Source organism: Chrysochloris asiatica, unplaced genomic scaffold, assembly GCF_000296735.1.
Source record: "Chrysochloris asiatica unplaced genomic scaffold, ChrAsi1.0 scaffold00081, whole genome shotgun sequence".
Taxonomy (NCBI): Eukaryota; Metazoa; Chordata; class Mammalia; order Afrosoricida; family Chrysochloridae; genus Chrysochloris; species Chrysochloris asiatica.
Window position 1 is genome coordinate 13,209,360 of NW_006408599.1, and position 13,223 is coordinate 13,222,582.

Consider the following 13,223-nt stretch of genomic DNA (forward strand, 5'->3'; position numbering starts at 1 on the left):
TCTTTCTCCCGCGGAGCGGCTGGTAGTTTCGAACCGCTGACCTTAAGGTTCGCAGCCCGATTCGTAACCACTACGCTACCAGAGCTCCTTCAGCAATCATGCTAGTAGCCATGATTTGTTATTAACAGTTTGCTAAATTGAATCAAAGGCTTTATAAGCTCTAGCTTTTATTGCGATGCAGTATAATGTGATGGTCAGAAGGGCCTGGGGAGTATAGCTGATTGGATTCAAGTTTTAGCTTTGCCAATTATTTGCTGTGTAAACTTGGGCAGTGACTCTGTATGATAAACACTAGACTGCAAACCACAAATAGCTGCTCTTCAACAGATAGATGAGGTTTTCTGCTCCTGGAAGGATTTACAGCCTCGGAAATCCTATGCAGAGTCACTGTGAGTCGGAACACAAAAAACTTGAGCAAATTATCTAAACTCTGTGTCTCAGTTTCGTCATTTGTAAAATAAGGATAGTAACAATACTTATCTGTTGTTGTTGAATAGATTTAATGACTTAAATAAATACTTATGCTTTTTTGGGGGGGGGCACATATTAAGTGTTATTTTTGATCCTCAAGCCAAATGATACAATTATTCCAGTTTGCACTTAGGAAATGGAAAGTATAGCAACTTGCCCAAGGTCACATGAATAATAAGACCTCTAATTCAGGTCTGTTGTTAGGTGCCCTTGAGTCGATTTCTGCCTCCTAGGGACCCCATGTAAGGAGCCTGGTGGCACAGTGGCTAAGCCTTTGGCTGCTAACTGAAAGGTCAGCAGTTGGAATCTACTAGTTGTGTTGTGGGAGATGAAAGTCAGCTTCCAAACAATTACAACCTTAGAAACACCTGTTGGGCAGTTCTACTCTGTCCTGTAGAGGAAGTGTGTCCAGGAACCAACTGGATGATGACATGTTTCATTTTTTGGAATCTTTACTTAAACAGACTGCCACATCTTGGGGTAGCTAGTGGGAATAGTTGGTGGAATCACTCTGTCAGCAGCTGAGCACTTTAACTACTGTGTCCACAGAGCTCTTTACAACTCAGATCTGTTGTTGTCATTGTTAAGTGCCATCGAGTAGGTTCTGACTCATCGGGACTTTGTACAGGGTTTCACAGGAGCAGCTGGTGGGTTTGAACCACCAACCTTGCAGTTAGCAGTCTGGCGCACATCCTATAGCACCACACAATTCAGATCAAGTTCCGTCTAATTCCAAGGCTAATGCACTTAACTAAATGGTATGCTGACTACTGTCTGTTGCTGTTCTTAGTGTAGGGTCCACTGTAAGCCAATTCAATTTATATAACCAGATCCTTAAAACAGAGTTGTTCAAATGTAGTAAAGGTGTGTTTCTTCTTTGTAGGTGTTTATAATGAAGATTCTGGACTAGAAGTCAACATGTCTACCTAGCTATAATTCAAATAAATAATGTTTCTGCCCTCATTCTCCAGATCTTTACAGAAGGGTTTACATGTGATGGTTTTGAAAAATTGTACCATCTTAAGTTCTGCAACTTATTCTAAGGATACCAATATTTTTATAAATAAGAGTATTATTTTAGACAAGAGAAATTACCTTTCTCACAAAACTATAAGCAGTCAGCTCTAGAGGATTTTTGATGAACAGAAGTTCTGTGTTATGATTTAAATAGAAATGTGTAATACTGCATTTAAATATATCCGATTTGCGTATTTTTAGGGACTTCTGATGTAGCACTGTAGGATTAGAACTGGATCATGAACTGCCAGATTGGCAGTTCAAACCCACCAGCTGCTCCTCAGAAAACCCTGTACAGGGTCCCTGTGAGTTGGAAACGACTGGATGGCACTTAACAACAGCAACATTTCCATATTTAAAGTGAAAGGTCATTGAAAAAGAGGAAGACCCCAACAAAATGGATTGACACAGTGGCAGCACCAGTGGTCTCAAACATAACAATTGTATGAATGGCTCAGGACCAGGAAGTGTTTCTTTCTGTGCATAAAGTTTCTATGAGTTGAAACCAATTCAATGGCACCGAACAACAACATAACTAATATTATATACCTTCTTTAGTTGTTGGAAATGTTAGACTTATATCATCTTAGAATTTTGTAAGGTGTATTTCTTTGTGAGTGGAAAAATCACTCTTAGTCTCTTTATTTAAACTAGGTCCTTATTTGTCTTACAAATCTGCTTTCTGTGCAAACATATGTTTAGACAGAAAGGATTTTAGCTTGAATGTCTTTTCATTAATTACAGAGATTAGGAAGTGGCTGTCTGAACTATTTTCCAAAGGATAAACATTATAAATCTTTGGATGTGGCAGCTCACCATGAAGATACTATTGATTTTGGAGTAATGTCTTTTCCTTAAAATGTTCCATGAATAATTTTATAACAGGACAGTTGGCTCTGAAGGTACCAGCTAAGAATCCAAGCAGAGCCAGTCCATTGATAGCATCTGCAGTGTCTAGTGACCTAGATCTTTGAATGGCATAGTTTAATGACACTACTGAAAAATGGGTTAGGCTGTCAGGTAGGAAACCCTGCACTATCTATAAACAACACAACATTTCAAGCTTTTTGAAAACTCCTGGAATTGTTCCTGTCAGCACATCTTGTGGCCTTTTATAGAGAATCTTAGAATGTCCTAGATGGGACCTTGGGTTCACTGTTGTTAAGGGCTATTGAATTGATTCTGACTCATAGCAACCCTGCACAGGGTTTCTGAGGAGCAGTTGGTGGGTTTGAACTGCTGATTGTATAGTTAGCAGTCCAGTACATATCCTCCAGAGCCATATAAGGACTCTACTACTTCACAAGTAATTTTGGTGCTCTATGCAAATTACTTGAGATGCACAGATATTATGAAAGAGTCCTTATTCTTACGAAGCACACAGTCTACAAACAATCATCTAGCCTAGTATCTTAATTTTATAAATGGGAATCAGAGGAACAGAAGAATACACCTTGAGATGAGGCAAAGTTGGAGCTAGAGCCCAGGGCTCCTCTTCTGATGTCACACAGAATGTTTTCTCCGCTGCATTTTACTTCTGTACTGATTCTTGTCGGGAGGACAATTGTGGCAGCTTCTCAAAATGTAGGTGAAAATTCTTGTGAAAAACTTTGTTTTTGAATACTCGTAGTATGGATGAGAATGACTTACTTGGTGAGTCCTCGTTGAAGTTCTCCCTGTAGACAGTCTTCATAGAACTGTATTCTCCTATCTAGCCATTCAGTTCTCTACTTCTACCATCTCAGGGAACATCTAGTTGCAGGGGACACATGACCGGTACCTCAGTCCCAGCAGATGTCTACACTGGTCAAATTTTCTAATTTCTCTCTTTTTTAATGTCACCAAAAATTAGCACAAGAACTGTACAAATTAGATGCACAGGAGGTGTTTTCTGAATGAACATCTTGGAATTAATAATTTATTCTCATTTTCTGTTAGTCTAACCTTCTTAGTTGTTGGGGATGACTGATGCTGGAAAATCTGGAAAACTACTAATGACTTAATTTTACTTTGTGGTATCTTCCATTTTTGAAGCTGTTTAATTTCTGGGTCAGTGGTTTTCAAACTTTTTGACCTCAGAACTACTTCTCACTCTTAAAACTTATTGAGGACTCCAAAAAAAGTTTGTCTATGTAAATTATAGAATGGATTAAAATTCCTGTCTTGCCACTTTCATTGATATTAAAACTAAGATGCTTTAATTCATCTAAAAATAGCAATAATAGACCCATTGCATGTTAAATAGATAACATGCTTTTCATGAAAAACTACTATATCTTACACACACACACACACACACACACACACACACACGCAAAATTTAGTTGAGAAGAGATGGTATTGTTTTACATTGCTTTTGTCAATTTCCATAGTAGCTGATATCAACAGAAAACAGGTGAATTCTCATATCTTCTTTTGTATTCAATCAATTGAATTTGTTGTTTAGGTTGAAGTATAAGATAAAATCCAACTTTACAAAGATTTGTCATTGGAAAAGAGTAGATCTTAAAGATCCCCTGAAGAGTTTCTGGAACCCTAGCTAGCCACAGATCACACTGAGAATTGTTAATCTAGGTCATTAGCATCTTATTCTTATTACAGAATAGCTTTCATGATCCTATCCTGGTAGACTGATTTAGAGAAGCGAAGTGTCACAGTAAAATTATTTTTAAATAATCCATCAAGCTAGGAAAGTCATAGCTTTTAAAAATAACCAATGCTCTTCTTTTTCAAGAAACTTCACTAGTGTAAATTATTATGTCCAATTACAATGTTCTTTCTCTTTTTAAATAATAATTCTTTTTTGGTTGTGCTCTTAATCTGCTCATGCTTTATTGTAGGACATGAACCTGGGGATATAAGAGCAAAGTAGGGAAAGGCAAAAAGCAAATCCATTGAATTGATTTGCCTTTTTTAGAAAGGACTTATTTTTATTATATTATTATAAAAAATATATAACAACTTATTGCCAATTCTTTTTCCTTTTTGCTTTAATGAGTTTTTTGTTTTGTTTTAATTTTGATTTGAGTGAAAGTTTACAGAGAAAATTGGTTTTCCGTTCAACAAGTCATACTCATTTGTGACGTTGATTACCATCATCACACTCTAACAGCACTCTTCTCCCTTCTTCCCTTTGTTTACTGTTTCCCTACATCCTTCTCGCCTATCCCTTCCTGTGTTCTGGGTTTTCTGCTGCTCTTTTGATCTCCTGTGGTTGTTTGTTCGAAGGAGTTTGTACCTTCCTGGTGTTATTGTTCACCTTATTGTTGTTGTTAGGTGTCATCAGCTCATAGTGATGCTACCCACAACAGAATGAAATGCTGACCAGTCCCACACCAATCTCACAATCATTGCTAAGCCTGAGCCCATTGCTGCCGCCACTGTGCTACTCCATCTCATTAGGGGCCTTCCTCTTTTTCTTCAGCCCTCCACTTTACCAAACATGATATCCTTCACCAGGGACTAATCCCTCTGATATTATGTCTGAAATATGAGACACAAATTCTGGCCATTCTGGCCTCCAAGGAACATTCTGACTGTCCTTCTTCCAACACAGATTGTTTTGTTCTTTTGGCAGTCCATGGTAATTTTAATGTTCTCCTCCAACACCATAACTCTTCTTCTGCGGTCTTCCTTATTTACTGTCCAGCTTTCACATACATATAAGGTTATTGAATATACCAAGGTGCACCTTAGTCCTCACACTGTCATCTTTGCTCTTCAACACTTTAAAAAGGTCTTGTGTAGCAGATTTGCCTCATGCAATATGTCATTTGATTTCTTGACTGCTGCTTCCATGAGTGTTAATGGTAGATCCAAGCAAAATGAAGTCTTTGACAACTTCAATCATTTCTCCATTTATATGGATGTTGTTTATTGATCCAGTGGTAAGGATTGTTGTTTTATTTACATTGAGATGCAACACATAACAAAGGGTGTGGGGCTTTGAGATTCATCAGTATTTTAAGACCTCTTCAATTTCAGCAAGAAAGGTTGTATCATCTACATATAGCAGGTTGTTAATGCCTTCCTACAATTCTGATGCCACATTTTTCCTCATATAACCCAACTTCTCTGATTATTTGCTCAGCATACAGGTTGAATAAGGTTACCTTGTAGACCTTTCTATTGTTAGTTGAAAGTTGAACCACAGGGGTGAGTTCAGTTCCAGGTCTTAAGGCTGTCTAACAGGCATAGTCTTGTGGGTTCCACCAGTCTCTAGGACACCAGTAAGCCTGGTTGTTGTTATGATTTTGAGTTTTGTTCTGCATTTTTCTCCCACTCTACCCAGGGCCTCCTGTTGTGATCCCTTTCAGAGCAGTCAGCAGTGCTAGTCAGGAACCATCTAGGTCTGGTCTCAGGATCATGGAGGCTGGGGTTCAAGTGGTCCATTGGTTTCCTTGCATCTTTGATTTTTTTCACTCTTCTTTGTTCCAGATTATTTGAAACCAGTAATTGTACCTTAGAGGGCCACTTTCTAGGTTTTAGGAACTCAACTGCTACCCTCCAAAGTAGGATGTAGAACATTGTCTTTATGGATTATATTATGCCAATTAACTTTGGTACCCTCTGAGACTGTGGTCCTGATCTTCCAGGTCCCTTGAAAACATTGTCATTTCAAACATTTTTATGTGTACAATCTAGTCAGGATTTTATTTCTCTTTCTACCTGAGTAAGATTCCATTGTATTTATGCAACAGTAAGTGAAAAAGTATTGCTACTGTGGCAGCATACATGCATGGATTTAGTCCATACAAAATGTGTATGTCTCAGTTATCAGTGGATGGCTGCAGACAAGTTTTCTCAGTAATACATTTGTCTTAGCAATACACTTGTCAAAAAAACAAAACAAAAAAGCCCAATCAACACTTTGTCTGAGGGGATCTGCTGGGCTAGTGAAGTTTAAGTCAGATACAGCAGCTCAGAGTATGGGAACTATTTTTTGAGATTCTAAAGTGGTCATCCTACTAGATTTTTTTAAGGACACAGGATTGATCACAGGGGATTATTATGAAGAAACTTTAAGAAAATGGAAATTGGTGAGAAAAAGACCAGGAATATGATACTGAGGAATTCCCACCCACCCCACCCACCACAATGCTCCTGTTCATTCTTCAAGACTAGCAAGGACTGTCGTAGAGAATTTCATTGGGAAACCTTACTCGCTTCATCCTACAGCCCTGGCCTTGTCCCTTCAGATTTCTTTTTGTTCCCCAACCTCAAAGAACATTCAAAGGAACCACAGTTTGTATCCCATGAGGATGCCAGAATTTCCATTTTGTTGTTGTGTAAATTGAAGAGTCCAGAATTATTTGGGGAGAAGGGTTAGAGAGATGGAAAGACTGCCTTCAGAAGTGTATAGCCTAGGTGGAAGTTATTTTTTGACTGTCCTTCATATACCACACTTTGCTTATCTAGTCATCTGCTGACGTACATTTAAGTTGTTTCTACCTAAGCACTTAATTTTTTTTTTTTTTTTAAGTTTTTATCGTGAACTGAGTGATAGTTTACCTGGGAGAACATTGGCTTTACACCATCGTTTTCTTGCAATGAGTATGATCTCCTCCATGCATCTTCATTCAACAATATTTGCTTCCATTTCCTCTTTTTTTTTGCAGGGGGGTGCGATGTACACAAAAACACTCAGGAATATATAATAATTGAAACAACTAAAGGGCACATTCTGCACACCTGCCTCCTGGCCGCCAGCACCCAGCCCCTCTCCTTCCATGAGTCCAGAGTCCAACTGCTCCCTCTCTCCATGTCCTCATCTCTGCCTCCATCTCTGGTGTCTCTGCTTTTCTGGATAGGGCCCCACATTCTGCTAAGGACTGAATTTTAATATAACCATTGTACCATTATTGCTCCTAGCAAAATTAACAGTATACATTCTTCTTTTTACTAAACAGGGACCGCAGCTACCAGCAGCCAAGGGATGCTGCCACTCAGCTGCCAACTGAAACAAGCTCCTCCTCAGAAGGTTTTGTGTAGATGCTGGGCCGTGATGGGGAAATTGCAAAGCAAGCTCAAACACAGCACTTCCAAATACAGGTACAGCAATTCTAACCTTGGGTCGCAAGCCTTACCATGCCCCACTAAAAGTCTCTCCTAAAGAAAGAGAAGGTCCAAAGTGAGTTATCAGTGACCTTCCCTGAAGAGTTTGGTCTATTGTCTGTTGATCCGAAACAGGCTGCTTATTACCTAGTGTAGTTATCCCCACAGTGAGGCCCTACATCTTTGGGAATAATTTCTAGTGTGAGTAAAGACTCTAGACTTCTTACCTTCAGGGTCCCCCTTTATTAGATTTCAAACACTCAGTTGTTCTGAGCATTTTAAGAGTTAGTATTACCATTGCTGGCAACAGCAAGGAGTCTGCTCTTTCTGCTACTTTTCCAGCTGAACTTGCTATCTTCATCTGTGCCCTTGTGCCTCTTGTTCCACTGTCCACTCACCAAGTACTATCAGGCCTGTCACTTCCTGTCTTCTCTTTGGCAGGCCTGATGCAGTCATTGAAGAGAGGATTCAAACTAAAACCTTTCAAGACTATAGCCCAGCCCACCTGGATACCACCGTCTTTGCCGTTGCTGCTTTAAACTCAGAACTTTGCGTCTCTGGAGGAAAAGATAAGGTGGGGTTTGCAGTGGACACCAGTTTACATTGGGAAGGGAAACTATTTTATTAGGAAGTCCAGCTTCTGCATTCCTGGCAGCAATGTTGACTATTAGAAGATATGAACATTAGGGTTAGATAGACGGGGTTTCAATCCCGGACCTGCCACTTCTATTACTTTGAGAAAGTCTTTTAATTGTTTTGCACTACAATCTTCTTATCTGATGGCTGGTGATAATAATTTTAATGTTATAGGACAGTTGTGAATGAAAGGACTTATGCTAGAACTTATGCTAGAACACCCCCATGTTTTTTATAAATGACAAGTACTATTATTCTGGGCAATCCATTTTTACATCCACCCAGGGGTCATTTATCAGCGAGAGGTACCTCCTCATCTCTTCTTTCTGCCGGTCTTCTGCTAGTTTCTACACTGCAGTGCATTGAGAGTCTCTCTTCCTATCTCTTGACTGCCCTCCCATTGTACTTGGAGTCTGGTTGTTTTCTTTCCCTCATACTTGGACCTATCATGGTGTTTAGAGCTAAGATATTGGGAGCAAAAACACTGAAATCATCTTACAATGAATAATACTAATAATGCCTCTCCTTTTCAGTACACTTTGTAGAATCTTCAAATTCCATTTGCATACTGTATTTCATTGCTTCTAAGATAATATCTTTTCACATTTTAACACCTCTGAAATCAGGATGCATCTAAGATTGATTGTAAAACATGGTGTCATAGTTTAATCTGCAACATTTTTGTCATCTTGTATCATCTTCTTGTTGTTAAGTGCTGTCAAGTCAGTTCCTACTCATACTGACCCTGTATAGGGTTTCCAAGGAGCTGGTGGGTTTGCACTGCCAACCTTGCATTTAGCAGCCCAGTGTTCATCCTACAGCACCACAGACATTTTGTTTACATGGTCCTTACTCACACCTGTGGGGGGTAGGTAGGGAAAAGAGTATCCTTTCTATACTGCAAGTTAAGAACTTGGCATTCAGCTATGCTACATGCTAATGAGAACAGCTTCACTATACTCATGTTCCTTACCCTCTAGCCGTGAACTACAAGAGGCCAGGCCAGAGAACATACACCCTGGTGAGGCAGTGGCTAAGCATTTAGCTGTTCAGAGATCACTAGATTCAGCCCACTAGCCACTCTGTGGGAGAAAGATTAAATCTGGTAGCGTTATGCTGATTCTGACTTATAGCAGCTTGGAAGCCTATGGGCTATCCTATAGGGACACTAGGAGTCACAATTGACTTGATAGCAATAGCAGACCAGAGCCATATTTTAAAAATCTCATCTAAGGGAAAAGTGCTTACAAGAAAACATCAAGTGAAAAAAACTGGGTATCTCCACTTTAAACAAAAGTATGTTGTTGTTCAGTGCCGTCGAGTCGGTTCCAACCCATAGCAACCCTGCACAGGGCTTCTGAGGAGTTTGAACCACCAACCTTGTAGCTCAAACCAACTTTATAGTCCAGAGCATTAACCCACAGCACCATATCAGGACTCCTATAGGCCTGGAAAAAAAGCTGGAGAATTGGAAGTTTTTCACAGTAATTCTCTCTGGCTATTGGAGTTAGGGATCAATTTTTTTGAAATTTAAAAAAGAAACATAATATAACTGGGTGGGGGGCCTAATCCCATATAGAATTCTGAACCAGAACCTCAATTTGAATCAATTCCTTTTGGCAAATGCTATCTTAAATCCATCAGTTAAGCTTAGAGGAGTGGCCCAGAGGCTCAGGGAGAGACAGAGGAACTATCAGGCGGAAAGAACAGAGACTCAGAGTAGGGGAACATGAGGAGGGAGGGACGGAACAATAAAACCCTAATGCTTAAAGCAAGTCCCTTGAGAAATGGGGCTATAGTTAGAAAGAAGGCTTATTGTCTTTGAGCAGGTAAACTAAAGTACTCTAATGATTCTCTGCAGACAGTTGTGGCCTATAATTGGAAAACTGGAAAGGTGGTGAAAAGGTTCAAAGGACACGAACGTGAAGTCACCAAGGTAATTTTCAGTTATTATTGTGGAAGGAGTTTGGAACTGAATGAAGGAATATCAAATAACTCTATTAACAGCAAGTTAATGCCCAGTCTTAAGGAAAAAGGCAAAAGCTTCATGTGATGTTGTAAAACCCCACTCTAAGAAAAGTAAACCATTCACTACTGATACAGGTACGTTGGACACTCCCCCTTTTTTTTTTACTTTTTAATTCCTTAGTTGTCTAGGTGGTAAATACAGAACAGCTGAATAGAGAAGACCTCTCTCTGACCTATCCTGACTTAACAGAGGACTTGTATTGAAGGTTTACTGTCTGTAGAAAAAATATAGGTACAAAATTACAAACTCCCTGTGGTTAGGGATCTTCTATTTTAGTTGTGTTTGTGTATGTGTAGGGGAGCCAACAAAAACTACATAAAAATTACTATGCCATTGTGAAAATGTCAACACTACCCAAAGCAATCTGTAGATATAATGCAATCCCAATTCATATTCCAATGTCATTCTTTAAAGAGATAGAAAAACTGATCACTAACTTTATATGGAAAGGAATAAGACCTTGGATAAGCAAAGCATTTCTTAAGAAGAACAAAAGTTGGAGTCTCTCACTTCCTAAACACAAAATTCACTACCCAGCTATAGCCTGGTACTGGTACAATGAAAGATACATATAAGACCTAAAACTATAAAAATCATCAATGAAAAAATAGGAAGAAACTTAAGGGCTCTAATACATGATGCAAAAACATAACTAAAAACTCACAAACAGTAGAAAACAAAATAGATGACTGGGACCCCTAAAAACTAGAAACTATTGTGCATCAAAAGAGTTTTCCAAAAGAGTAAAAAGAGATCCTACAGACTGGGAAAAAATGTTTGTAATGAAATATTAGACAAGGGACTAATCCCTAAAATTTGTAGACAATTATAATACCTCTACAAGAAAAAGACAAGCAATTCAGTCTAGAAATAGGCAGAAGACATGAACAGACTTCACCAAAGAAGACATCCAGGCAGCCAACAAACATGAAGAAATGTTCATGATCATTAGCCATTAACGAGATGCAAATCAAAACAACAATGAGATATCATCTCACCCCAGCATTAATAGGAAAGTTCAAAAAAAGCAGAAAACCACAAATATTGGTGAGGGTGTGGAAAGACTGGGACCCTCCTCCATTACTAATGGAGGTGTAAAATGGTACAATCACTGTGGAAAGTGGTATAGTGCTTTCTCAAAAAGTTGGAACTAGGAATACCAAATGACCCAATAATCCCTCTACTTGGTATATAATCTCCAAGAAATAAGAACCATGACACAAGTAGATATATGCACATCAGTGTTCATTACAGCACTACTCAGAATAGCAAAAAAGAAAGATACAATCTAAATGCTGATCAATGAAAGAATGGATAAACAAACTTTAGTACATACATACAATACAATACCATGTAACAGTGAAGAAAAACAATAAATCTGTGAAATACCTTATAACATGGATGGACCTGGAGGGCATTATCCTGAGTGAAATTAGTCAATCACAAAAGGACAGATATTTTATGAGATCACTCTTAGGAAAACTCAAGAAAAGGTTTTATGCTGACAGAAATAGTCTTTGATGGTTTCAGAAGTGGGAAGGAAGGGAGAGTAATTTACTGGCTAGAGAGTAGACACATTAGCTCGGATGATGGGAGGCCAATATACAAGAAGAGGAAGGTTGACAGAAGAATGATAAAGACAGGTGAAGACACAGAGATCTATGCAAGGATTAAAGGGGATAGAGGTAACTAGTGTTATTCGCATAACTCTGGAACAACAGTATCAGGCTGAACAGGGTATGGGAGGCAGAGTGGGCATATACATACAAATATAAAGGATTGAAAGAGGATATTTGTACATTGGTATTTACCTTTGCTACAAATAAACTATGAATATGGTAAAACATGTTGTTGTTAAGTGCTATTGAGTCAGTTCCGATTCATAATGATCCTGTATAGGATTTCCAAGGAGCACCTAGTAGATTTGAACCACCAACCTGTGGTTAGCAGTATAGTGCTTATGGTACAGTGCTACACCAGGAGCATACAGGGAAACAAAATGATGAAAACTTCTTAGCTATCATCAGACATCTTAAGGGAATGAGTTTCTGGGCCTGGGGCTCAAGATAATAGTCTCAGGGGACACCATGGTCAATTGGCATAACATAGTCCACAAAGACCATGTTCTATATCCTATTTTGATGAGTATAGTCTGGGATCTTAAAAGCTCACAAGTGGCCATCTAGGGTACAACTATTGGTCTCTCCAGGCACAGGAGAAAGAAAAGTGATGAAAATTGAAGATGCTTGGAATCAACTAGTCCAGTAGACCAATGGAGCAGGTGAACATCAGTCACCATGACTCTGAGACTAGAACTAGATGGTGCCGGCTACCACTACCAGCTTCTCTGAAAAGGATCACATTTGAAGTTTCCAGATAGAGTGGCAGAAAATGTGGAACAAAACTCAAAATTATGGAAAAAAAAATAAAGTCTGGGTTTACTGGCAGAAAGACTCTGAAGGAACCTGAGGCTTGGCCCTCAGACACCCTGAATGTCTAGAAGGGAACTTACCCTCATGGCCCAATTTTCAGCCAAGCAGTAGATAGGTATATAGGGGGACAATATCACTAGTAAGGTATACACACCATGGAATGGTCTATTATTCAAGAGCAAAAGGACAACATTAACCTAAGGTCAAAGTTGAGAAAGGATGAGAAGGAGGATGGAATGGAACTAGGAACCACAGAGAGGAAGTGGGTTAATTGTTGTTGTGTGGAGGGGCTGCAGTCATTGAGATGAAACCAAGTGTATGATTTGTTGAAGTAAAACTGATGATCTTCTCTGTAAACTTTCATTCAATTCACAATGATAAGTTGTTTTTGTATGTTATCAAACTAATTTTTAAAAATGATAATAATGTTATATAACATTACAGAGTAGCACAAGTTTCCAAAAAGAAAAAAAATTATAGAGAATGCCAATTTATTTCACTCCCCTTTCTGAAATCTACAAAAATTAACAAAAAGTTAATATACAAACTCCATCTATAAAGAAACTAGGCATCAGCTACAATCC

General features: G+C 38.8%; 1 protein-coding gene across 1 annotated transcript in view; it reads left to right on the plus strand.

The window, feature by feature from the left end:
• The first annotated feature begins 2,172 nt into the window (after positions 1-2,172).
• The window catches only part of WDR31 (WD repeat domain 31), a 27,268-nt gene continuing 16,217 nt past the window's right edge, over positions 2,173-13,223 (plus strand). The window contains exons 1-4 of the mRNA XM_006865701.1: positions 2,173-2,328; positions 7,398-7,539; positions 7,984-8,116; positions 10,040-10,114. Of these exons, the coding sequence (XP_006865763.1) occupies positions 7,424-7,539; positions 7,984-8,116; positions 10,040-10,114 (324 nt within the window). The 5' untranslated portion in view covers positions 2,173-2,328; positions 7,398-7,423. The remainder of the gene's footprint in view (positions 2,329-7,397; positions 7,540-7,983; positions 8,117-10,039; positions 10,115-13,223) is intronic.